Genomic DNA, 27,082 nt, shown 5'->3' on the forward strand with positions numbered 1-27,082 from the left:
AAGAAGAGATTTTAGGAGAACAATTTATAAGAGGCCCTTATAAGTGCCTGATGTGCAAAAGATAGTTGCTGGCAATTGCTGATATCTTGTATGTTTACCTCAATCAGCAAGTATTTATAATTAATTTTTAAAATGCTGAAGTTCCAGCCTTACTGGGAACATTGCAAACTGCCCTCAGCACTCTGATGTGCTTCCAAAATGTACACTGCCACAAGTCAAAAAGAACAAAGACTCACATGTTTCAGGGAGGAGGTTGGGGATAGTGGAGAGGTAATTCAGTTCAAATGAAAATTATTTAGATAACTCATATCTATCCACAAATATTTAATTTTCATGACTGGAAGCAACCACAACTGTTATAAATGGGGTGAACTACCACATCACTTCTAGCATTTCTCCTACCTGATGCCACAGCACCTGGCATGGAGGATTTGCCAGCAGTGGGATGGCCAGATTTCACTTTTTTCTTTCCCCCTCGCTCCCCCCACAATGCCTCGTGCACCGGTTGTGCTGACACACGAGTTTGCAGGCTCCCAAAAGACCTAGTGGGGCTTAAAATAGGTCTGTAACAAAACCCAAAATGCCACAAACAAACAAACAAACCCATAACATCCATCAAAAAAAAACCCCCAAACCAAAATGAAGATGCAGCATTGCTGAGCCACTCCTTGGAAGCTTTCTGAAGAAGTGTGGGATGCTTCTGACCACCCTTGTGCCCACGATGTTTACTGATGGTTTCTGTCTCTGTTTGTATGGAGAAAAAGCAGAATGCAATTTCACTGTTTTTCAGTTTCTTTACTTTTTTGAGGCAGTTTTTCATGGTAGTTTTCACTATCTATGTCCCTTCTGGCCTCAGCAACAGGCTGGGAAGCAAACCTACTTCAGGGCAGGAAAATGCCATTGCCATCATGGTGGTTAGGGTGAATGACTACCCTCTCAAAAGGCTTATGCCTTGAGTTGATGTTGTTCCTTTAAAATCAGAAATGTGCCGTGTCTTGGAGCACTGCCCAAACTCTTGGGGTGTTGAGGTGGCTGAGAGGACACAGGGGAGCAGAGGAGAGACAATCAGCTCCAGGGCAGCAGCCCCTGCTAACATCTAACCTGAGGCTTTAGCAGCAGGTTTAGAGTGAGATTTTTCATTCTATGAGGTAGTGGGAAAGCAGCCCTGTATCTAAGTGATTCTTAGTTTTTTCCACTTATAAAATTATGAAAAATGACTCTCGTGTTCCCCATTAATATTGCTATTAGCAGACAGGCAGGGCTTCCCAGCATGAGCCATTCTTGCTAACAAGGTCTGTGTGCAACACATTAGGGAATGTACCTCTCACAGCTTTGAGAGCACTGTAAGGGATTGGCCATAGATCCTGCAATGGGGTACAGGGCCAAACATACCTGCATCTCATCTCATCTCATCTCACATCAGAGAAGACAGCAAGATCTAGCTTTAGGTTCAAGATCCTTGATTAAAAAAAAAAAGAAGACCAGCAAGCCCAGACTCCTCCTTCTGGGCAGAGTTGCCCTCCTGCTCCAACAGCAGGTGGGTGCAGTGCTGAGAAGGATGATTGTGTTCAGGTGGGGCTGTGAAATCAAACGTCTCACTCTCCCACTCAGTCACTCACACAAAACAGCGTAACAGGACACAAAAAAACCCCACCTTACCAGGGATTATATAATCCTCCATCTTCAGATGCACTTACTGCCAAAGTTACTCTTCCCTTTTTAAGGTGGGTCTTGCTCCAGTGCAGGAAGGAAATGGTCTAGCACACAGGACAAGGGGGAGCAATTACTGTTTTTCCCCTTGATGCTGGCAAGGCTTTCAGCACTGGCATCTGTAATATCCTTACAGCCAAAGTGGTGAGACAGGGACTGTGCTGCAACAGAGTCTGAGTGGCCATGGACCAGCCTGGTTGTACCTACAAGTTCTCTTGTGCTGAACTCCCTTATGTGCCCTCTGCTGTGGTTGTGGGTGCTGTGTCAGTCCCATGGCAGAACTGGGACTGGGCTCTCTGCAGAGAGCTGGCTGGCCAAGAAAGAGGCTGATCCCTAAAGAACTCAGATGTAATCTCTCAAGCTCCTTGTGGTACAGCGGGCAACTGCTCCGAGTGGGCAGAAAACTCCCCAGGGTGTTTTTTCTTAAATGCGTGAATTTTGGTTCAAAAGCAGAGGAGATTTTTGCCTGTACCTCATTGCTCCCATCTTTATTTACCATTTTCATATAGCAATCCTGACTTCTCAAGACAGTATCAGCTCTTTGGAGAGGAACAGAAAGCTACACTGGTAATGCCAGGTACTGAGACATCTCTTTTCCTCTGCATAACTTGTGAACAATGGTATATTACAACAAATATCCACATCTAAGCTTGTACAGTAAACTAGTTAAGGATCTGTGATTTGGGGGTTTTTTGTTTGTTTCAAGTATGCAGCTGAATGTTTATAGGACAGTCTAGATTTTAATCCAAACTTTCACAAATTTAGACAGATGTCTCTGGTGCTGTAAAAGGGCATACATACATCAGCACATCTGAAAATCAATACACCTCATGGGGCTGAGTACTTCAGTTAATCAAATACTGCGACCATCAGCTTTTGCTCAGCTTCTAGCTAGCTCCAGAGTATTTTCTGCATAGTTACAAGATTATAACTGCTAGAAGAAAAGAAAGTTGCTATTTTAAACACCATGATCTCTATGTTTTTTCATTGTTTGAGCTTCACCTTTATTGCAGCTTGATTTTCCTTTCTGAATTGCTCATTAGGTCTAAATCTAGAGAAAACAAAATCCTGTCTATCTCAGTGATCCTGGACAGCAGGGAATGCAAGGCTAGTCTAGGGCCATCTGTTTCACTGCAAGAAAGGTTTTAGAAAACAAATCCAGACAGTTGATTCATTATAAAATAGACATAAGTTATGAGGATAATCATGGAAACAAATCCTATGAAGACATCTTAAGTCCCCAGCTGCTATTACTGTTATTTTTTAAGTCAGCATTGGCTACCCACATCACATGAATAATACTGTATAAGTCACATGCAAAATAGCAATAGCTGCAGAGATCAGGACCATACCAATTTAGTAACATTTAGTTATTTTAAACCGATTATAGTTATTCTTCTGGAGCATGGTTGGTGTGGGACACAATCTCGGATGGTCTGGAGTAAAACATCCTCACACAGGAGCTCACTGTCTCAGAGACCACGTGTTTCTCTGAAGATGATGACAAATTGTGTGCAACTCTGCAGAGATGGGCCTATAGGCACTCTTTGGCTACGCAGCAAAGTGTGAAGCAGAGGAACTTTGTTGGTAGCAGAGGAAGGACTAAGAAAAGGGGAGATGCAATATTTTTTCCGTAAGTATATCTGTGATGAATGTCAAATCTTTGCTTAAGCATCCTTCTAAGGAACCCTGGACCTGGGACCTCTGTCACAACTATTAAGAAGTGAATTTTCACCCATAGATTCCCTAGCCTTTCTTTGTCCACAGTTCACCAGACTGCAATTCATGTGGCTGTGACAGGGTACTTGTCATGTAGCCACACATTATACCTGGAAATAAATTTCAAACTGAACAAGTTTTATGCAACCTTGTATTTTCAAAAGCACCTTATACTAATCGGTAGCCAAGCAGCAATAAAGAATTTTAATCACTATAGTCTGTGCTGTGCTGAAACTAAATACAATCCTGTTTAATAAAAACCTGTGGTCACTCAGGAAGATCAGTTTCAGCGTGCTTAAGAGGCATGTGTGCCCCATCCAAATGCTCAGTCCCAAATCCAGTATCAGGCTCTACCAAAACCAAAACCAAAACCACGTGATCTAACACTTGAACTGATCCACAGGGCTGGAGAACAGAAAGGGTGGGCAGCATGCATGTTCCTCTACATGAAATCTGGTGAAGTTTGCATGTGAAGGGGACCTCAGCTCTTGGGGCAAAAGTCTCGGCAGCAAAGTTGCAAGAAACTCCTGGCATCCAAATCAGACTTCTTCAGATGTTCATTGCCAGGTTGATAAACTAGTATCAGAAAAAGATCAACTTTACAATAAAGCATTTCAGGCCGTTCTCCCTCCCCATGTCTTTCCCCAAATGGAGCTGTTCCAAAGCAGTGCTTTGCTCTGAATTGACCCCATGAAGGGAAAAGGACCTTTGCTCACTTGGCTTTTACATCCTGTCATTAAGGAGAGACCTCAGCCAGCAGGAAGGAATAAGGCAAAGCTCTCCAAGCACTAGATGCTGGAATCAGCAGTTACTTTATTTGCATCCCAGCAGCCCACATGGGTTCCCACATTTCTTTTGCCTGGGACTTCATTGTGCCTCACCCCAGGAAGCTTTGGCTTAGTGAAATGAGAGACAGCTCACAGCAACAGGGAGACAAAGAGAGAACAAGAAAATAAGAAACCTGTGCTGAGCAGTGTGAGAAGCAAATGATAGACATGCACAGATGAGGCTAATCTGAATTCCTGGGGGGGTTCAGGGAGTGTGAAAGACCCCCCCATCCCCATCTGCTCCTTCCTCTTTCCCCACTGAAACCTGGTGCCCAAGGAGGGAAAAAAACCAGAGAAGCTAGAAAGGGGCATGGGAAGTTGTCAATATGCCACAGGGCAAGGAAGGAAGGAAGGAAATGGCGTGGAGGAGATTTAATCAGTGCGTGGGCTGTAGTGGGCTGTAAAATTCCAGCCGTGGTGGAACCTATGGCAGATACCCCCCTGCACTCTCACAGACACCTGAAGTATCATGCAGAAATACTCCAGTTCTTACAAGAGGACAAAGCTCTAGAGAAACCCCATCATTTTGTCAGTTTTTATGAATCTGTGCTCATACCTCGCCTATATTCAGGTTAATGAACTCCTTGTTTTTCGCACTCAGTGCTTGGAATACTCCTGAAATGAAAAACAGGACACCAGTGCTATAAATACACCTCATTCATATTCATACACGAGCTCTCCATCCCACAATGACAAGCGGCCATGCCAAGGAGAGGGAAGGCCTGGCACAAAGGCAGATTGCTTAGGATTGCTTGGTGGTGGTAGCTCCTCTGACAAAGCAAAGTCCATGCAAGAGGAAATGTCTTGCTCACTTAAGGCCTTTATGCAAGTCTCACTTCAGGACTTGTCTGGAAGAAGTGTCCTGAATGTGCTAAACAGTCAGATTTGGAGGATACTCTGAAACCAAGCCAAGCAATTTGCATTTCTTTTTTACCTTATTTAACTTTTATCTCTCAGAAGTTTAATAATTCTATTACTACATTCAAACCAGAAAGTAAAGAGAAGAACAAAACAAAAAAAGAAATCAGTGAAGGAAGTTGATTTTTCTTCTCATAGAGTGAATTAGGTTTTATTTGAATTTGGAGGTACACTTATGATCATTTCAGCATTTATCCAGCCATTTAACCTATCTCTACTACTGCTGCTTTGTAACAAGAGTGACCCTCTACCAGAATTGAACTGAGACCTTCGGTGCCTTGATGTACAGGGAACCACATCTGAAGCCAAAAGTGAGCATGTTACATAAAGGGAGATACCTGCCCAAGCGTGTGCCAATTTTCTCTTTCCATGAGGCACAAGTAATATTTGAACCTTGAACTTATGTGATCCCAAATTAAGCTCCTGGGTGAGCCACAAGAAGGGTTACAACACGGACTTCACCAGCATTCTTCACATACCTTCAACATTGCTGCAGAGTTTATGCAGCAAGCTCTATCCACATGGGGAAATTTTCCATTAGCAGCAGAACATTTTTCCCTTTACAGGAGAAAATCCTAAATGCAAATGCTAAACACAACTCCTTTCTGCTAGCCTTGTACTCGATCTCAGATCTTGTACAACACGCTCAACAGCCAAAAGCAGAACAACTTCTTTTTCAAAGGGGATGAAATTCCAGAGGAAGAAGATACTTGTTGGAACCCTGGGTTTAGAGAATTTAGGTTTTTGGGATATAATTATGCATAAGTGTAACAATATGGAGGATTATGGTGGATTTATGTCTTCTTCTTTCTCCTCCTTCTTCACAAATCTAGGTTTTATGCTATTGGGTCAAAAGTTCCGCACTGCGGGACACGAAAAGTTAGTAATTGGATTGTAAGTAAAAACATATTACTTAGCATGTCATAATTGGTTAATTTAGACTTTAAAAAAGCTTGGAAGTGAAAACTCACGGCCATTTTCCACCCTTCCAACAAAGAGGCACACTCTGTGCAGCTGTGTTACTGATAAGATATAATAAACAACTAAGTCCAAACAAGAATACACGCTCTCCTGCATCTCAATTCACACTCTGAGTAAAAAGAACTCGAGATGTAAAAAGGAAAAGAAGAAAAAAGTAATAGATACTCACGACTTGCATTCTCTAGGCGAATTAGGCAGTTCAGAAAATCATCAAATTCAATCTGGAACTGCTCATCAGAGTATCGGAGGACAATCAGTTGCAGCAGGTAATTGTTGAGTTGGTATCCTTCCCAAAGACACACAGAGAAGAAGTGAGCAACCTCACAGGTCAGCGGGAATCTAAAGATCTCTATTAACTAATCTTGAAAACCACTTAATGGGAAGATACTCTGTGGCACACATCTGTCCAGAAAGAGATCTAACCACAAAGATCCTCAAGTTTGCAATGAATAACAAACTCTGAACAAGAAATTTTTCAGGCACTGCAGTTTCTAGTGCATGCACACTGTGATGTATGAGAGACCATTCGCTATTCTTGAAATTTGGAGGGATTTCTGCAAAACTGTCTGCTTTAATAAAAATAATTTGTGCTGAAATACTAATGCAGTGATTGATCTTCATAACAGCTTACTCACTATTCCTTCAACCCTTGAATGAAGATGGACTCTGAAGCGGTTTGTTTCAGGGTCCAACCCTGCACAAGTGCAGCCCTGTTGAGTTTAACAGAGCTCACTAAAATACAGAGATTGCTCTGACTGACTGCCCTTCAGGACTGGGGGTACCTGGGGCAAAATTAGCCTACTCAATGTGTCCAGGTTCTCGCTGGGGTTTAGACCTCTTCTCTGTTCCAGAGCACCTGGCCCGTGTGATTGATTGTCCTCTTCACCCAGGCTGATCTGCCCGACAGGTTTACCGGATAAAATGCAGGGCTTGCCTTACCTGCAGCTTTAAGAGCACCACGAAGCTCATAAGAGGACATGGAGCCAGATTTATCAAAGTCAAATTGAAGAAAGATACTCTGTTATGAAAGGAGCACACAGAAAGCTCAGTACTGGGATATGAAAGGGAGCACAGATAGGGCATAGCAAGGCAAGGTGTTTATCTCCAACTACATAGTAGAAGCATTTAAGAGAACTGACAAGACTTTGGTCTAGATCCAGTCTGATTTTATAATAGAGAAGCAAATCTTGGTCCCAGTTCTCTTTGTCATATGAACAGGTTTTTGTGACTTAAACAAGTACTGCCAAATCCAAGCATTAAAAAATAATGAGTTGCTCTTCTTTAAAAATTTCATTATTTTTAAAGAAGTTCTTTTAACTGGAAAGGATTGATTGTTCTCTTCTAACTCTTAACTGACACATTCTCTTAATCTCCTTTTATGTTTTTCTCCGTAGTTCTGAACACTAGAGACAAACTATTTAACATGACGTTAATACTGTCACAAATATACTCATTTGCTTCTAAGTATAAAAGATATGAATAGCCACATTCATGGTACAACCAAGAGAACCGGTCAAACAGTTTGAATTTTGACCTATATATTAAGCAATTTTTAAGCTGGAGTTAAATTCCATCCTTTCATTGAGCTTTGGAATATGAGTTATTTAGAGCTGTCATCACACTCAGCTTAAAATTTTTCAGCAAATACATGTGCAAATCTTCCTACAGGATACAAGGATTTCTCAAGGCCCTTGTAAAAACACAGTGTGTCCTTTGTTAAAAGAGATGTGGCATTAGTACTCAGAAAAAGTGTTGGCCATTTCTGATGGGCTAGACAAGAAGCAAAGAAGTGCATATTTTGAATGCTTTGGTGAGGCACGAATTCAGAAAAACCTATTAATGGCCATAAGGAAACAATTATAATGTCTTTTATTTGAATATTCAGTCTGTGATTGATTCTGCAAGCCTACTTATTCTTAATACCATATACAGTGGCAGGGAAATGTGTTTAAAATTAGAATCAACACTTTCCCAGACTTCAGTACAGTTGACTCCTGAGAGATCAGTAATGAAAATGCAGTGACTTAGGAAATTATTATTTCCTACTCGTCATGAATCATCACTTTCTTCTTCTCTACAACTGCAGTTATGGAAACTCCTTAAGTTTCCTTTTGATTGGCTTGCTTATTAGTGCCCATTGCATTCTTTATCCCAAACACAGTTGATTAGCTTACAAAAATCTCAGTTATTTCCAGAAAACCATTATGGTTTAGCATCATGGAAAGCTAAGAATGTCTTTGACTATCCAAAACAAACCCCATGCTTTTAAAACATTTGTTTTGTGTTAGAATTCATGGCTTGAACACACTCCGGTCTCCATTTTTGTCTGCATATACCTAATAAACTGTTCAGGAAGTAGCTAATGAAATGGAAGAAAAATTGCAATGGATAATGTCACCTACTATCCATTTCTTCATTTTGTCCCAGAAAATTTTGAACTCACTGAATTCCAGTTTCCCATTGCCGCTGGTCTGGTAATATGAACTAAGGAAAAGGACTTGTTATGTGAAAGTCCAAATTCAGTCTGAACTTATCAGAGTAGCTCTTTAAGCAGAAAACGTTGACTGGAAAGCCTATGGTGCTGGTGAAACTGGCATCGGGATTCCTCATGAGGTAGAGCTCCAGCAGTTACAGTCATGGCTGTGATACTGGAGGAACATTATGTGATATAAAAACACAGCTGAGCATTCAGGCTCTACACGAGGAAGAAAGACAGATTATTCTAAGTCAAGAACAGTTTTGGATGTAAATGGGATATAAATTATTCAGAGGATTAAATTACCCGATTAAAACAAATTGCCACTGTACCCAAAGGAGTTAGTCAACCAATGTGCTATTCAGTATTTTTATCTAGACACCTGACTCTGTTACAATGGCGCAACCAAAAATTAATGGGAGTAGTGGGGTGAGACTGGCAAAATCTGGTCCTTATGGTCTGAAATAAATGCCTGGATAGCAGTTCTAGGAGGCAGTGATTAGATCTGCCTGGCCTTCCCTCTGCCTGAAGTGAAGGAATTATTTCACTGAGTTACTGATGTCCCCCAAGCACAGCTCACTTCCAGGATGAGGCACCTGCTCTGAAATACTAAATAAGGAACGGCCCATTCCCCTTCCCTTTTCCATCATGCCAGGACAAAGCCCTTGCTCAGATGGACACTGGCTCAGCGAGCATTCACAGAGGTCAACACATGTCAAGCGGGTTCTAGCTAATGCCGGCTGTTATTTGAGCACCTACGCTGGTGATATTATTGAGGGCACCCACAGATCCCAAGGACATTCTCACTTCCGCAGAGAGTTTTTTTACCCAGCCAGGTTCTTCTTCCCAGGGTCACGTAGAACTCAGTCCCTGTTCCTCACCACCACATAGTGACCATTGCCAGGGATTTCAATGGCATGTGACACAGAGGAGACTATGCCAGGATTGACTTGGGTTTGCATTTTTATGGTTTTGCTCCTCCATTGTGCTCCAAACAGCATGTCCAGAGTGGGATGATTGTGTCTGCTTTCCTTGTGCTTCCAAAGCAGAGGAAGAGATGTCTCCCCATTTATTCAAAACTATGCAGGGATTTGCTTGGAAGCATTGCAAATCATGGAAACTATTTAGTTGTGTCCTAAATAGTAAATCTGGAATGGCTGACATGCTCCAGGGTCAAGTGCAGGCCCTGGGTCTGTGCCAATACCATGTAAGGATGAGATGTGAACATGGACCAGCCTCCCTGCGGAGGCTTGATTTTTAAGTGAGGAAATTTAGGACTGGTCCCCCGTTTCTCATTGCATGTGCAGGGTGACTAATCTGCACAGAATTTTAGTATTACGAACTAGCTTTAACAGGATAAAATTTTGACTGTTTTGATTTTCTCTTAGAAGTGTTCGAGTGAATGCTACCTCTGTCATGGACTGGAGTAACAAAAGCAAAAGACAAGAACATCTCAGCTGAACAAGCAAGACATAAACCAAACATTAGATACTTGCCTTGGTAGCACTGTTTTGTCTCATGTGTAACAAAACTGTTTATTGGGAAAGCATATTGCAAAACCAGCTCTACCCAAGGAGAAGCCATGCTAAGCAAACTCAGCAGGGACCAGAACTCTGCAAAGGACAAATCTGGTGGGAAAGAATCACCAGAGCTGTGATTCACCTCACTTGATGTCTGAGCAGTCATTTAGCATGCCTCAGTTAGGTACATCCAGAACAATTAATCACACCACCCCTTTCACTATCTACAAAGGAAGTCTAGAAATCTAGCTTAGATGTAGACGCCTACACCACAAATGCCTAAATTTGGACAGACAACTCTCACCCACATGTCTGTTTCCTGGAGTCCCAGGAACTAGCTGAAAGACCAGATTTTCCAGTTTTTAAACTGATTGTCAAAAAAGAGCTTTGATATCAGCAATTTTCACCACTGCTGATCTCTAATTTCTGACCCATAACTTGCATGTACAACTCTGTCTGGTGAGTTTAGCTCTCCAGACAACAGACTTCTCTGGAGCTTTGTCTTCTAGGTCTCCTTCAAATAAACCACAGCTTGAAAAATGCACGGTTCTATACAGAAGTAGCTTGAGATTTCCTTCTAAATGTGCTCAGCATTAAAGCATCTGCCTGTAAGTCTGCAATAGAAAACAGTTTGTCTTGAAACTCCTAACTCTAAATTTCTAAAATAAAGATCAGGATAAAACGGTCATGTCTTTTTGTTTCCTTTGGGTAGTGATCTGCCATGACATTACCAAATCCATCTCTGTCATCTACAACATATAATGTTATGGACAACTATACTCATTCTTCATTTAGCCTCACAAGCACTTATTTGAAAGGATACATCCATAAGAGAAATGATATTTCGGCATGAAATGAGACTTAAGTTCTTGAATTTTATGTTCTTTGCTGAAAAAGAACAACAATAGGAAAGAAATCATTGGGCAAAGCTGTCTTTTATAAACTGAAAGTAGAAAACAGGATTCATGAATAGAGATAGCTGACTCTTAGTTCTCATTGTGGGAGGACCCATGCACTGGAAGATGAAGGCAGCTCTCACTACAGAGAAGTCTCAGTCCAGACAGAAGAGGCATTTACTGGAGACATGACCAGAAATACTGTCTTTGCTTTGTAAATCAGGAGATGAGGTTCAGAGAGTGTCAGGTTTCCCACTGTACAAAGGGCCTGTAGCAGGATCATGAGCTACATCCAGGTCTTTAAAGTCCCAGCCTAGTGCCAGTCTCTCCACCGCAGAGTGGTAGTGCAATAGGGAGCTGGCCTCACTGAGCTGACATGGATCATGCTGGAGGCAGGGCAAGCTTGTGGTTAGACCATGGACCAAATGCTTTCCTGGCTCTGCCCTGGCTGGCTCAAGGACACTAGGTGGGGGTCGTAAGACAGCCTTTAATTTTCTATAGGTAAATTAATTTAATGGCAGCTTTTATAAAGTGCTATACAGCCCTTAACTTGGAAGCTGTCAGCACTTACTTTTTTTTAATACAGAATTCAGAACATATTCAAGTTCTTCTGCAGATATCTCCATGTCCTGCAGGGAAAAAAAAAAAAAAAAAAAAAGGGAAGCATCTGTTACTTGAATGTTTCTGTAATCAGACATACCAAAAACCTCAGAAAACACAAACATCACTCATCTGTACTCTATTGCAACTCAGCAAAAGAGAATCATACAAAACCCAGAAAAGGCTGAAAACTAAAGGGCTGGAAAAATACAGGAGTGCTGCTGTGCATAAGTCTGTCTGAAGGACATCTCAAGCGGGAGCTGTTGATTCAAAGAAAAATCAACTGCAGCTGAACATTATACCAGGTAGGCTCCTTCAGAGCTTGAGCTCTAGCTTTGGTCCTTCTGCTTGCTCACAAGGGACTGCACCCTTATCCATCGAGCCATAAGGCATGGTGACATCTGGTGCCCAAACAACACACTACAACTAAACGTACTCCCAAAATACGTTGGGTTTGTTTCACGTGGCCCTGGGTGGGAGCAGAAGTGTTTCCCCTCTTTCTACATCTTGCTCTGACCCAAAGTGTTTTGCACTCACCTTTCCTGAAATCTGCTCAAACAGTGCCCGGAACTGCTTTTCTTCTTCAGTTTCTTGTGGGCTTGGGGTTGGGTGTAGAGGCTGCAACACCAACCACACAAGTCCTTATAAGAATTGTAAAACATGACACTTCTCCTGCAAACAGCCCCTCTGTGCACCCCGGACCACTGTATATCTTAAATTAAGGGTACACATGCTCCTGAACTGTGCCAGATCAGAGGCCTCCCAGCCATCTCTCTGTCTGAGGGGAGTCTCACCCTCTCATTTCCTTCACCTGGACAAGTGTGTAGTGTGCCATTGCCTTGGTAAAAAACAAGAGCAGCCATCCTGGAAAACACCTCTCATCCCACCCTGCACCATTCTGTTTCCCTGCACTTCCAACAGCCACAGCTCTATTGAGTTCCCTCCTGTGGCATCATCCTGGGACCCCTGGTGCTTCTTGAGAGCACCAGCCAGAGGTGGCTGCACTTCAGCATATTACCCAGCACAGATTTATTTTGCTACAGAACATGGCCCTGAGATCTCAGAAATGAAGATGTCCTTGTTAGCTGGACCCTGGAGAAGAATTTTATTAAAGAGGGATAAATGAGATCTTGGCTTAGCTTGTTTCCATGGAAAGGCACACCACAATTAATAGCTTATTTCCAGCGACACACTTAAACACACTTAAACAGGAGCTGACTCAGACCCAGCTGCAATTAGTGCTCAGCAGGCAGACCAAGCCATTCAAAAGCAAAAAGAATTCAATCATTTCAGTAGGCATGTGCATGTGTAAGCATTCCCTCTCAAGTCCTGTGGATACTGAGAAGTAAAATAAAGATACTTGTACGCAAAATTAATGTAGGTCTATTAGACATTCTCTTGCTTCTTATTTTTTTGTGATAAATAACATTTTAAAAGATGTGAACAGCCATGTGGCACCCCAGTGCTAATGGGTGGTGCTTTCCCACGTGGTGGCTGACACCCAACACTCGTGCTGGCTGGCACTGACTGCCTTCAAGGGGATGTGAAGCCTAACAATTATGATTTTCATTGTTACAGCTCTTTTACCATATTCAGCAGAGCTTAGCATTTCAGCGACATACACAAAGCTGGCAATTGTGTAACATTCCTGTGAAATGAACGTGGTTTAGCCAAAGACAGTAAAAGCAATGTGTGCCGGCTTCTGCTGAGCTATTCTCTTGCTATTTTAACTCTGTAGACTTACCTCAGGGAGATCAATGGCAACGTTTTCATCTAGATCCCTGGAGAAAACAAAACCTTATTTGGTATCTGAAGGTATTCAACATCTGCTTGGGGTGGAAGCTTGCTTATTACCTTTTCTCCAGGTGAATGATAAAACAGGTTTTTTTACTTAACGGGTTATGTTTAGCTAAAATTTTAAAAATAATCAGACTTTTGCACTGTTTAAATTCTGGTATAAGCCCTTAAAACAGACATTAGGCAGGATTTAGGGAGGACATAGCTGTGCATGTCATCTGCTAAAGAATTCAACTCATCCTTTATTCATTATTCATTGTGAACACATTTTTGCCTCAGCACCCTTTTTAAACATAAAATTGTCTTTTGGACAAACTTCGGGAGGAAACAAACAGGAAGCAAACACTGCTGTATTCAGAGTCCCTAACAGTGCCAGGCAGCTAGCAGCCCTTCCCTGTCAAGCTTCCAGCAGATTCATCACGGCACACCCTATTTCCCCACCTTCTCAACTCCTCTCAAAATAAAGTCAGGTTTAGCAAAAATGAGCAAATACAAAAAAACCCCCAAACAATCAGGAGTTTGCCTTGCCAGAGCTCTGCAGTAGGGCTGAGTGCCTGGCAGCCACACTCTCCCCAGCAGCCAACAACCCCATGTGCAAGGGAGCACAGGAGGGCCCAAATCTTGCTGCTGACTTACTCAGTGATGGCCTTCTTCTCAGAGAAGATCCTCAGGCAGAAATCTGCCTCCTGGTGTGGCTCAAACGTGGTTGGAATAAGAATGTAATCACCCGGTGGCAGCTTGAATCGGTGGGATACTTCCCTTAAATTGATGTAGGTTTTGCTCCTGGCCTTGGAGGGGTGGTACCTGAAGAAGTCTTTGCCCAAGTGTCCATCTCTGCCAGGGCTCTAGGAGGGGAAAAAAAGGCAGTGCTGCACTGTCCAGGGTGGGCTGAAGGCCATACTCACCTCTTTCCTAATCACAGAGCCAAATTCTGCCTGGCACAAGCATCACCCCAGGCTGTGATCCTGACTCTCATTCCCTCTCCCAGGTGCTTATAGCAATTTAGCTCCCACCTTATAGCAAAGACCCACTACCAGTGCCCCTTCCCACCCAGAAGGCAGTCTCAGAGTACTCTGGGACACTGTCTTCCTACTTAAACATTCCCTGCCATTAAGCACCACCATCCCAGATGGGGTGTCACAGAGTAGTGACAACAGATTTGCCAATTTCAGCCTCACTTGGGAACAGGCATCTGTGTGTGATGTGCCCCAGGATGCTCAGAAGAAGCAACATTCCCTCTCTGTGAGCCAGGCAGGGGGTGACAGAATCATGGGGCTGAGGGGTCTGTCCTAGGAATCCATGGCCCTGTGGGGAGTCTTAAATTCTCCTCTGAGAGGATTCCATCCTCCGTGGGGCTTGATGCAACTGAGAAGATTATTTTAAGAGCAAGGGCCATAAAAATACATGAAGACTGGCAGGGATACAAACCCTGAGAAAGTTCCAAATACCAATAGTGCAGCTCCTGTGCTGTAGCAGCAAGGAGTACCTCATAAATAGAGTAGCCAATGGTCAGCATTTCAGCTCCAAGCTTCTTGAGTTTACGGCGACCCTTTTGCATCAGTGCTGCTATGAATGTGCAGTCATCTTGTCCATCATCCTTCTCTGTCAAATGTAGCTTGATTTGTGGATTTGTCCAGAAAGTCTCTGCCAATGTAAAGAACACCACAGAGTTTCTTGACTCAGAATATAAACCATCACTACTACTACTAAAAAAAACACCAAAAAAAAAAAAAAAAAAAAAATCAACAAACTGAAAAAAGACCATTAAGCTGAGGTTTCACGCAAACTTAGTTTTTCCATTAGTTGTTATACTTCTTTCCAATAAGCTTTGCAAAAAATAAGTCAAATCCCGAAGTCCTTCATGGAACAACGTGTAGAAAAGATTTTAGACCTGGTACCTTATTAAGTTACCATGGTTTAAATGAAGTTGTCAGATGAAATTTTGTTAAAAGTACACAGCCACAATGATCACATAGTGCTGGTGCCAGTCTGCAGTAACACAGTTCAGATCCATGGCACAGCTTCAGAGGCACCTAAATATGTTGGCGAAGCTGGGCTTTTAGTCTAATTTTACACTTGCTGCTGCAGTTTAACTGGCTTATTTGAACCTAGTCCTGCTCATGCAAATGTCATTAAGGCATAATCAGATCCAATGAACTTGAGAGCAAAAAAAGCAACTCTTTTACCACAAAGTCTCAAGTGGGACCATATGAGCATTTATCCCTTTGTTCATTGCTGGTTTGTTCATTCAAAAAAGCCAGTCACAGAATAGCCTTATCTTTAAAGTACAGCACTCTTAAAGCCCATGGTTTGAGTTTCCTCATTTGTCCCTTTGGCTGGTTCCTGTCAGCTGAACTGTTCTGCACCCACTGTTCTGGCTACAGAGCTCCTCCCTGAAGAGCTATAGCCGAGGGTGGATAAAGACTTCAGTGCCTGCTTCTCATTTTCAAACTGTATGTACTTACCTAGGAAATTTCTACATCCTCCTGCGGTCGCACCCCGGACCCAGCTTCCCTGGTGAATGGTCACTTCCCATTTGTGGGCAGTGCTGTCTTCCAGGGCATCTGGAGTCAGGTTGCAGATCTCAACTTTGTCAAAATGTACTTTGAAGTCTTCAAATTTCATCCTGAGCAAAAGAGGTGGTAAGGAACAGGCAGCCATTCATTTTAGTGAAGGATACCTAGCAGAAGTATTTATCTCCCAGAGTCCCAGGGCCAGATCACCAGTTCATGTAGAGTAGTTTTGGTGACCATGGATATATGGAAGTGTACAGCAGGAGAGAAACTAGCTTTCGCTCACTGTGGTGTAAAGCACAAGCATCCTTTTTGTCTGCATCTCATTCTGACATCTCTTACACCTTTCTTTCATTCAGTTACAATTGAGTATAAGACTAAATAGAAGTGCCACAGGCACAAAACCTACAGTAGAAAGTGTTATTTCACCAGCACCATCCTGGCTTTAATGGCTGCATCTGCATTGCCAAATACCCAACCAAAGGATTGTCTGGCACGTGCAGGAGCTAAGTCAACATATAAATCACCTGTGTGTTCAATGTCAGCCACAATGATAGCACTACCAGGGACACATGCTGATGGATTAGTCAAACCATGGTATGATTACTTGTCTGCACTGCAATTAAAGTAACATTTGTCTCTCTGCTAAGGTTCCTAGGCTCAAGCTGCTCACCCTCCCCTCCCTTATGGGTGATTGGGACCTTGGTCTAGGAAAAATATACACCAAACATGAGCGATAAAGTGTGTTTGGACTTGAGAAATGTCTCTAACCTGCCCTTGAAGGTAGCATAGACACTGCTGCCTGCTACTCTGCCCCACAGATTGCACTGCACATATCTTACGCCCAAGGTGGAGACATGTACATGGCAATGGGAATGAGGGAGCAAATGCCACAATATGGGTAGTTTTGAGCTGCTAGGCTGGGCTGGTTGAAACTAGCCTGCTCAGCACACAGAGAAGCAGATATGCCATGAGATTTTATCTAGCAAGTACAAGGACAAAAAATACCAATAGTCCCATTGGCCAAGGAGTCAGTTCAGGATTCAGCAAACAGCCAAGAGAAGGGACAGCCAGAGCCATGCACCACTGGGCATTGGGTGCAGCCCCGTGCACAAGGAAACTGCACAGAAGCCGTCTAAGAGACAGCAGCTTGCATGGTGCACACCACAAGGACAAGAGGCACATCTACTCCAAGCCTGAGGGTAGCCTTGGTAGGCTGAATGTCCCTCTGTAAAAGAGCAGATGCATTAGGCCTTTGTGAGAGCAATTTGTCATCCAGATACGTTCTCTGCTCTGAATTGCTATCTGCAAGAGCCCCCCCCGACCCCCCGAGCCATAGAAATAACACACAGAAATTGATCTCCTCCCTAATACAAGCTTCTTTAACTATGCTTTTCCTCCTGTGGCTGATGCCTAACAACAAAAGGGAGTAGCAGGAGAGCAAAAGCAAAAACAAGATGCAAGTTTATCTGTGGCAGTGGCAGATAGGACCCAGCTAGCCCCCCATGTGCCTCATCCAACACAGCTAGTTCCATTTTTCTTCCTCATAGATAGATATTTTCTTCCTCACAGATAGATGTCTGTAGTGGTATTAATTTACATTTGCTATGGGACATTTTACAAGTTGGTTTTGGTGTGGAAAGAAACAGCAGAGTTTTTTTTTCTGAGCTCTGTCCTTTCTTGTCGGCTATTCCCAGATATTGCTAGCCCTAGGCACTGCTAATTTTCACTCTGAGGCTCAGGACACTAAAGCAGGGGCAGCATAGCAAAATCTCTCTCTAAATGGCTTGGTTTCCTGGCCACACTGAACAATTTTGGGCTCTTTGGAAATGTGCTGCAAAGCAGAGGAAGGGGTTACACTTTACAGATTAGATTTGACTTCTAAGAGGTAAAACACCTGTTCTGATTTCCCTAGAGCTGTTCTGCGTTTGTACTTATGAAGGGGAAAGAAGACTGACCCTGTGATTTTAGGAGGGAAGGCACTAGGGTGAGTGAGAAGCTGGTTTCTTAGCCAACAACAGGATGCCCCTTTGCATCTATTACAAGCACCTGGACAAGACCAGTCTGAACTGCTAGTAAGTAGGCAAAATATCTCTGGGGTAGTTAATGAGGTCAGAAGGCCCTCAACGTGTTACCATGAAGATTTTTTTCAGTTCTCACAAGTCCAAAGAACAAAAGGGACTAAAAAGAGATTTTTTTCATTAATTTCACTCTTCATCTGATGCCTACTTGCAGACTTTTACCTCCATCACATGGTCAGGCCCTGTATTGAGATATTTGCTGGAATTACTTGAGTTCCATGTGAAGTCTTTGTCTCCTTTACACTCATCAGATAAGCTCCAGCTGTAGCCAGGCTAAAACCAGACAAAAAACCACCAAACCCAAAACCCAAACAAACACAAAGCTTTTTGGAGAAACTGGAAATGTCCTAAAGCATTTGCAACATCAATAGCAAAACAACTCAAAATATCCTATATAAAAAGAGAGTAATGGAACAGCCACTGGAATTACTTCCCTCCAGTTACGAAAATTTGGGATAAATAATTTTGTGTAACTTAAAGTGCTGCATTGTCTATCTCAAATAACTTCTCAGGCATGAAGTTGAACTTTGGTTTAACTTGCAGGTAAAATCTGGAATAGCTCCATTGCATACCTCTCTAGATTTACCTCTGTGTAAAAGAGTTGAGCATCTGGGCCGAGAAAATGTGACCAGACACATTGCCACCAGAGCACAGCATGGTTGATATGGGGGGGGGGGGGGAGGTCATGTGCAAGCCAGCCATCTGCTCTGCCTGAGATCATTAATTTGGCATGAAGAACACATCACACTTCTAAAGCAATTTCCACCATGTTAGTTTCTTTTTTTTCCTTCTCATTTCATTTCATTTCATTTCATTTTTTCTTCAATTTTTCCACAATTTCACACATATCCTGGTGCTCTTTTACTTCATGCAACTAGTAGTATTGCTTCTCAGGACTCACTCTCTTCCAGTGCATGCCCAGCATCAACCCTGAAGGCATTTCATAGTTGATGCAAGTGCCATACAATGCTCCCTTCTGTATATCCTGCCTTTGTTCATGGGAAGGATTTAAAGGGTGCTACATTCATGGGAGACACACAAATATATTTCAAATACTATTTGAAATATACCAATGCCATTAACTAAGCTGATTTCAGAGGGCTTTTGTTATTAAAACAGATATGGGCACGCATGAAACACAGAAAACGAAGTGAGCATTCTACCGGCCCTCTCTTAGGCAGAAACTGAGAATTTCCTCACACAGAGGCTTCTTCCTTGTTGCTTGTTTCGGCCACTTGCACCTTGACTTCTGATCAGAGTCACACACTTTAAAAACCTGTGGCTTACCAGAACTCTCCATCATCCCGTGCTGCCTGAGACAGGCGTCTCTGCTCCGATGGGCTGACTGAGCGCCACTCTGGAGAGCTGCAGGAAAACAAAACCAAGCTTTATGACAGGTATGTGACAATTAATTTTCCCTGGCTCAGAATGACTGGCTGGACATAACAGCAGGCTGTTCTTCTCTCATATGTGTTTTATTTGTGCTGCTTACACAAACACAGATGCTTTCAAGAGGCTTCCTGATCCTGCTGGCACTCATGGTCACAGAGACCAAATTAATGTAGCTGAAAGCAGCACCAGGCCAAAGATCCCAAAGCTGCTCTAGAGTGGTCCTAATGTGAGTTACTGACATTGGGACTGCTCTCAGGTGTTTGGGTTGGATATAATAGGGCTATTGGTAAACCTCAAGATGTTGGTAAGTCAACCCTCTCCTTAAATCTGTATTCCATCTGTAGCACCATCTTCTCTTTTACACTTGTTGCTAATTTAGGGCCAGATTTTTTTCAAAATTGAGTCAATGGGAACTGAGTAGGCTCCTTCCCCTACACAGAGAGATTTGGTGGAGGAACTGCGGCCCCAGGTAAAGTCTTTGCCTCCTTTTTAGTCACCTCATCAACTACAGCTGTGGCATATCAAAACCAAACAAAAAACTGATAAAGCTTTTCAGAAAACCTGAAGTGCCCTACTGCATTTCCAATTTGACATAATAAACTTATGGAGTAGCAGGCACCTTGTGTTGTGGTTTTTAATTCCAGCAACCACTGCAGAATGTTAATACAGACTCCTGTATTGATCTGCAAGCCCCTCTGCATCTTAAGTTCCAGAAAGCCTCCCGAGTGCAGAGTCAGAGCTCTGCTTTGCAGAGACAGCCTTTTTGATGAACAGCATAAACTGCCAGATGCCTGTCCTGATCATAATCTCTCCATCTTTTTCAGATTTAAGAACTCATTATACATGTCAATTATCCATGTTTTTCTTCAAGATAACAAAGGATCTGAGCTGATGTGGACATATTTAATTTACTTCTGAGTCATGATAAGCATAGGGAAATTTAAAGTAGTCCTACAAATGATTACATGTTTCAGCAATATTAAAGGGTCAGGCAGGTTATGGTTCCTCTCCTCTGCATCTGTGTGAATAAAAAAATAGAAGTAGAAAAGGTGAAACAAAAATGAAACAATGCATCTGTGCAAAAATACGTGCAAAAGTTTATACTGGAGAGGAATGTAGTGTTGATTTTTTAATTATGTAATTTTTAAAATTTTGTATTGTTTGCACTTTGTTTACCTTTGGTAGTAAACCCTGACTAGTTTTCAGGCCAATCCTGTTGTGAGTTTGGGTCCTTCCACAACTTTAAGCAGGTATCACATGGAGAGGGTCTCATTTAATGGTCATACATTATCATTAATACATTATTCCTGATGTGCTTAGAAACCCCAAACAATAAACAAATAAATAGAGACACACAAGCTATTTAGAGGGGGTAATACAATATCAGTTTCAGTTTGTCTGTAGTAGGACAAAGTATGGATGTTGTGTTACAAGTACTACAGCAACAGGCTCGCAAAAATTTAACAAAAAAAATCACTCCAAATGTATAATGTTTACAATTGGGAGTGTATTAAAATTAACTTATTTATATTAATGCACGGTTTCTGCTAGTGCTAGGTTTTGGAGGCTAAACAACTTCAACAGCATCCCTGCATTGCGCTGCTTTGAATATGCTGAGGGAGAGATGTTGTAGGGCAGTAATACTGTTAGGCATGTGCAAACTCCTGGTTTAATTTCCTGTGGAGCAGCTGGGGATGCAGGATGCTAGCTGTGGAGCAGAAGCTGGGATTTGGCCTTTGTGAGGCCGGTGTGTACAGGACAGTGCACCCACTTGTCACTCCAAGGGCCATTCCACTCCACCTGCCCCCAGGGGTTCCTTATCCTTATGAGCTGCACTTGCCGGCCCTGATAGCTCACCTGGGGAAGAAGGAAATAGAGAAAATATCAAGTGTGGGGATCTAGGGAGCAAGGCTTCTCCAGTGTGCAGAGGCTGGCGTTAACAGCTGGGCAAAAGGCACAGACTGCCACAGCAGATGTGCGAGGAAAAGGTGGATGGGAATTTGGACAGCTTCCCCAGGATAACTTCCCTTGTCACCTGAGACTGAGGGGACACTCCCTTATCTTTTCCCCAGGTGTCTCCTTGCCCCGCGTCGCTGACGTACCTCCTCAATACCAGTCACAGAGTAAGCATGGCCTTTCACAAGGCCAAAAGGGGTTCGGGCTTCTGACTCGGCAGCACTGCTGGTCTGGAACAGGGGAAAAAAATGTGAATTAATTTTTCTCCTCACAGTGAGATTGGCAAGAGGTGCCACCTGGTCCCTTCCAAGAACAAGGCTAACCAGTGGCTAACCAGTACTACAAACAGGAAACTTGTCTTTCTGCTCAACCACGGTGCAATGGTGCCCTTTTAGGAAACAACAGGGGGGGTTTTAAACATTGTTCACCCAGAGCAAAAATTCCAGGGTGGAATTCCTCCTCTGCCCCTGTGATTTTGTTTCAGCACCATCTACATTTCCAGGACCCCACTCTTAACTCTCAGACTGAGATTAGGTGTTGATATGGTCTCATTTCTTGTTAAAATACTTTGATGGACAGTGATGGTGGTGAAGGGTCCCATCAGCCAGCTGAGTATCACACTGCCTAGTTCAATAAGAATTTAACTACTCTTTGCAAGCAGCAAATCTTCATCAGGAGAAAAAGTGAAACTCAAACCAGAAAACATTGAACCCCAAAGATGCCTGAGGGCACTGAGAAATTGAGACCACATTTCTTACTTACATCAATAGAGCAGCCCACCATTGAGCATCTTTTCAGGGCTTTTTCTAGGATTTCATAGAAATTGTCAGGAGCCGCCTTAACATCATACATTTCTCCTATACCCCCAGTGAAATCCTCCATGGCCTCTATTGTACTGCCACCCTTCAGAGACTCGTAGCTGCCATTCAACCTGGAAAACACATGCTGACTGTGAGAATTGCTTTCAAGATACCTGCGTTTGAGAGCTTTCTCGCACACGTGTAGAATTGCAGCAATAACACTGAAGTCAAAAGAAGTACCCCAGAGCATATCCAAGCAGGAGTATTGGGGTCATTCTGCTTTTTTTTTAGTTGCATTTTTAATTAATCCGTTTCTCCATATCCTTAAAGCCTGGGGCTTTTCTTTCTTTAGTGCTAGTTGTCAAGTTGGCAAGGGCAGCAGCAAATGCTAGAAGCTGCTCACTAGGACTGTGAATAACATATGAACAAATTGTGAATAATGTATGTACCAATAGCAGATTATGTATGTGCAGTGGGACTTACTTGGCATAGGCTTTTTCCAGTAAGGCACTCCAAAATTCATTGAGTTCAGCTGAGTGCAGGAAAACCAGCCGGCCCTTGAAGGTGGGTAATCGGTCATCAATCACAACATCCAGCCACTCGTTGTGCTGCCAAAACTGTTTAGAAAGGATGGGGCATGAGTTTGCTGACAGCATGACATTTCCCGAGAGCAGGATTCTGGTGTCCCAGCATTTCTAATTGCAAGTTAGTGACAATCATAGGCTTGATTAGAAGACATATAAATAATTTGTTCCCGTACTGCCATACAAGGCTGCTCTCTAGGAAGGGTAATCTATCTTAAGAAAACACCAAGACTAAATGTGTAGACCTGTACTGTAGCTCCTTGTCTGGATAATGTCACTCACGTAGCTACACAAGTGTTCACCACATGATTCGAGACTCCTTTAGGACACACAGGTGTTACAGATCCCAGTTCAACTCCTTTAAGGAATTATACCCTAAGTGAGGTCTGTGTGCCCAGGAAAATGTGAAATGATTTCTAAAGCCATGTATCTGTTCACAGAACAGGAGTGGCTGTGTTTGTGCCTGTATGAGGCTGACATAGCCCTCCAGTTTGTTTCTCAAAACACGAACAACAGTGTAAGCTCAACAATCCATATTTTTTCAGTGTCTCCTCTGCAATATTGGCAACCTCACTGCAAAATAGAACATGAAATGTGAAGACAGAGATGTGTTCATGCTGTGACAGATGTTCACCTTACCTGGAAGTGAAATATTCCAGCATAATCTGGCCCAAAATTTTGATCCAGTGGCACCACTCTTGCTAGTGTTTTTTCATTCAGTGTGAGAGAAGCTATGGCTGCTAATAGCCAGCAGTCACCTGTGGATTGAGAAGGGGAAAAGAGGAGAATAAGGGGCCGAAGGAGATGTTATGACAGTTAGCTGCCACTTCCCCTGAAATCCAAAAGACAGCCTGCGTGTCCCCAGAAAGGGTGTCCCTGCCTGGCCAGGGCAGACTGTGCTTCCATCTGGAAGTGCTGGTAGACAAAAGAGTCCCTTGGGCTCACAGTGCCCTTGAGTGGAGATCCTTCCCTGATCCTGAATCCCACTGCACCAAGATGGTCCCTGGCATGGATGGGAAGGAGCTATCCAGGAAGTAGCTGTGGGCCAGATGAGCCTGGGCAGGACCTCCACCTTCACTGCTCCCACCAGCTCAGGAGGGACAACATCCCCTCGTGTGAGGACATTCCTGCTGCTCCTCACAGTGTGTAGACATGAACACATCCACCCAAGGGGAATCACTCACCAAGATCCCCTTGACAAATGTCAGTTCTGGTGGCTCCGCTAAGGATAAACTTGGGGTCTTTGACAATGTCCTACAACAGTGAGACAGAGAAATTACTTAGAATGTGCCAGGAGAATATCACCATCACTCTGAACCAGACTTGCACCAGTGCTGACAAACCCTGTGTGCCACATGAGCTATATTATCCTGCAGCAGTGTTGCCACCACAAAGAATGAGATGGGGAATCCTTGCTAATTAATTACAGTGTAGAGCAATTAAAGAATCAACTATCCTCATTTTTTCATAATTAGTTGGCTGCTAATGAAAGGCTGGCATTCTTTATTCATCTGTAGGCAATTGTTAGGATATCATAGAACAAACTCATCCAGAAGATTGATGTCAGGCCGCAGCCCCTGTTAACAGGGCTTTTTATTTGCTTGCTTTCCTCCAATGGCTGAAAAAAATAAAATTGGCAATTTACTTTTAACCGAACTATTAAGCCTTTTATTTATTTGCATGTCATACCTGGAACATACAGTGTCTGACAACCATGAGACCATTTCCTCCTCAAATAAGCAAACAACAAAGACAGCTTTCAGTCCTGTTAATTTTTAGGAGGAGCTAACACTACCCACCCCTGTGTGGTCAGAGGGACTGGTGCTCATGGTGGCATTACAGCAATTCTCAAGCATTCATTTAACTGGTTTAGTTCAATTACTAGTACCATGGATGCATAGAAAAATTACAGTGACAAACCAATAAATGTGGCAGGAATTCTTCTCTTTTCCATTTTCCCATGAACTGTATATTGAAAGTAATTGATTGAACCGAATAGAAAAGGCGAGAGGAGAGTATCTAATATATTACTGGGAAAATATGCCTGCAGTTAATCAGTCTGCCCTGACACATTATTGCAGACCCTACGGCATGAAGCAGATCCTTCTGCCTAAGTGGCAAATGAAACAAATTAATCGAGGGCGGGGGGGGAGGAGTGTGGAAATAGAAGAGCACATTCAGTCATTTAATCCCTGCATTTGCCTAGATCAAATTGAGTTGCTTTGCATTGATATCACTGCATTTTCTTAGACCATAAGACAGAATATTGACAGTTTTGTTCAGCTTCCTGCACTCACTGCTGAAGTATCTGCTGCTGGCCACTGCTGGAGCCAGGGCACTCTCCTCAGTGAACCAGCACTGCTGCTGCCAAGCTGCCCCTGCAGAGGCAACATTCAGGAGGAAACTGGTTTGCATATGTTTTATTTGCCTTTGCTGGGGCGGGGGTGGTGGCCAGGTTGTGCCTCAGCCACAGGTGCCCCGGGGAGGAGCTACCGCATGTCCCCAGAGAATGGAGCAAAGGGAAATCAAACAGCAGCTCCTCCTTACCTGGCCCGCCTGCTTGTTAAATACACTCCTTCTTGCTGGCACTGGGCATGAACAATAAAACCACAGCTCATTGCCTTTAGACATTGATATAGCAATGGCTGATAAAGTAGCTGATCTTCAACAACACACTTTGTTTTAGCACCATTGCTGCCTGGAGACGTAATTCTCATTGCAAGTAGTGCATTTAGCTGTCACCAAGAAACCCTTTGTGTGAGCAAGGGACAAGATAAAAAACCTTTCCACTGACATGGGCCTGAACATTAGATTCATGACTCATTGTTCATCACACATCTCCACATCAGACATATGGAAAAATGTTTTCAGCCTCCTATGTCTGAAGCAATCAAAAAGAATTTTAAAAAAATCAATAAAAAGGAATTGAAAGGATGTTGACTGGACTTGTGCCAATTCTTTGCTACACAAAAGAAAACACATCCTACAGTTTTTGAGTGTGTGTTACAAAAATAATATTCATTTTAAAAGGATTTTCAGATGGTATAATAATGTATCAGGACCTTCAGCACGTTAAAGGACAAAACCCAGCATTCACACACAGCACGCAGTAATTTAAGGATTCACCTGCACAAGGATATTGCCTAGAAGTAGGAACATGCAGTCTTCAGAGAGATTAAACATAGTGACCCATGACCATCCTGATGCAGCATTAAAGCTGTGTTTCTTTAAACCCAAAAGAAAACAAATTCCATCCCTGTGCCTGTCTCACTGTTAGAGGGGGTGCACAGAGACCTAAAACAGGCTGGGAGTGGGATTGTTTAGGTGGTTTCTGTGATTACATTTCTCTGCCTGGTCCCAACCTGTCATACTGGTTGCCCGTGACTGTTCACACTACAAATATTTCTTTCTTACTTCCTCCTGTAGACCATAGACTCATTTGACATTGGTAAAACCTGTTTGTCTTTCCTTTTTTGGGTTGGTTATTTTCATTCTTCAATTTATATGTCCAAATTTCCAGACACTGAACTGTAGAATTCATCCCAGCAGTTGAATTTAGATAGAAGGAAAGAGAAGGAAAGGGAAGGAAATATAATGAGAAAAGAGTCTTCTGTTCTTCAAATTGTTCTAAAATTTTGATAAACGACAGTTTCAAAGGTTCAATTTGTAATTGAAAAGGATTGCTAAACAAAATCACTAAATGTCTTTCTGAATCTTGGAGCACTTCACTTTTGTAGAAAGTCAGCTATTCATCTGGTGCAGATCTGTGTAGCTCACTGATTGCAGTGGGAGATTTACAGATTAATGCTAGCTGAAGGTCTTGCTCATGCTGCTACAAACATGCATATATGCAGATATATGCATGTCAAAGTAATGAGATAGCCTTCTCTACTCTGATTACTAAAGATTAATCTCTAATAGATTGTAAATCAGAAGATTTAAATTATTTGTACCTGCAACTACCTGCATGTACTGTGCTACACTTCATCCAGGCTACTGTAAAATGCTAGTGGGAGAGGCAGGAAAAACCAGTCACCATGAAAAGCAGGTGGAACACAGATACCCTACACAGAGGCCATGTTTTTGTGCTCACCCTCTCCAGCACCACAGCTTCACCAGCCGAGCTGTGGCAACTCACCTGGCACATGCTCCAGGTCCGTGATCCCCTTGCAAAGTAAAATGTGTTAAATTGAAATTGTTACAGTGCCTCTATTTTGCTGCTGCTCCTGATGGATAATAGAGATGAAACTGATTTAGCTTAAATGCTGAGGAGCCAGAGCAGAGCATAACTAATACCCTGTCCTTACACATC

General features: G+C 42.8%; 1 protein-coding gene across 5 annotated transcripts in view; it reads right to left on the reverse strand.

The window, feature by feature from the left end:
* Positions 1 to 304: 304 nt before the first annotated feature.
* CAPN9 (calpain 9) overlaps positions 305 to 27,082 on the reverse strand; it is a 28,900-nt gene continuing 2,122 nt past the window's right edge. The window contains exons 3-22 of one of the 5 annotated variants that reach the window (XM_019281156.2): positions 23,955 to 24,024; positions 23,410 to 23,528; positions 22,670 to 22,803; positions 22,149 to 22,317; positions 21,533 to 21,616; positions 21,202 to 21,287; positions 19,326 to 19,403; positions 15,910 to 16,070; positions 14,931 to 15,088; positions 14,081 to 14,289; positions 13,392 to 13,428; positions 12,185 to 12,265; positions 11,619 to 11,676; positions 10,975 to 11,039; positions 8,558 to 8,626; positions 7,095 to 7,173; positions 6,325 to 6,441; positions 4,813 to 4,871; positions 1,660 to 1,757; positions 661 to 744 (exon numbers count right to left, since the gene is read on the reverse strand). In XM_019281156.2, the coding sequence (XP_019136701.1) occupies position 744; positions 1,660 to 1,757; positions 4,813 to 4,871; positions 6,325 to 6,441; positions 7,095 to 7,173; positions 8,558 to 8,626; positions 10,975 to 11,039; positions 11,619 to 11,676; positions 12,185 to 12,265; positions 13,392 to 13,428; positions 14,081 to 14,289; positions 14,931 to 15,088; positions 15,910 to 16,070; positions 19,326 to 19,403; positions 21,202 to 21,287; positions 21,533 to 21,616; positions 22,149 to 22,317; positions 22,670 to 22,803; positions 23,410 to 23,528; positions 23,955 to 24,024 (1,932 nt within the window). In that variant the 3' untranslated portion in view covers positions 661 to 743. Of the gene's footprint in view, positions 4,006 to 4,812; positions 4,872 to 6,324; positions 6,442 to 7,094; positions 7,174 to 8,553; positions 8,627 to 10,974; positions 11,040 to 11,618; positions 11,677 to 12,184; positions 12,266 to 13,391; positions 13,429 to 14,080; positions 14,290 to 14,930; positions 15,089 to 15,909; positions 16,071 to 19,325; positions 19,404 to 21,201; positions 21,288 to 21,532; positions 21,617 to 22,148; positions 22,318 to 22,669; positions 22,804 to 23,409; positions 23,529 to 23,954; positions 24,025 to 27,082 lie in introns of those variants that run through there. The other 4 variants (XM_019281153.2, XM_019281155.2, XM_010391563.3 and 1 more) reach the window with 4 other exon arrangements.

Source organism: Corvus cornix, chromosome 3 (assembly GCF_000738735.6).
Source record: "Corvus cornix cornix isolate S_Up_H32 chromosome 3, ASM73873v5, whole genome shotgun sequence".
Classification (NCBI taxonomy): Eukaryota; Metazoa; Chordata; class Aves; order Passeriformes; family Corvidae; genus Corvus; species Corvus cornix.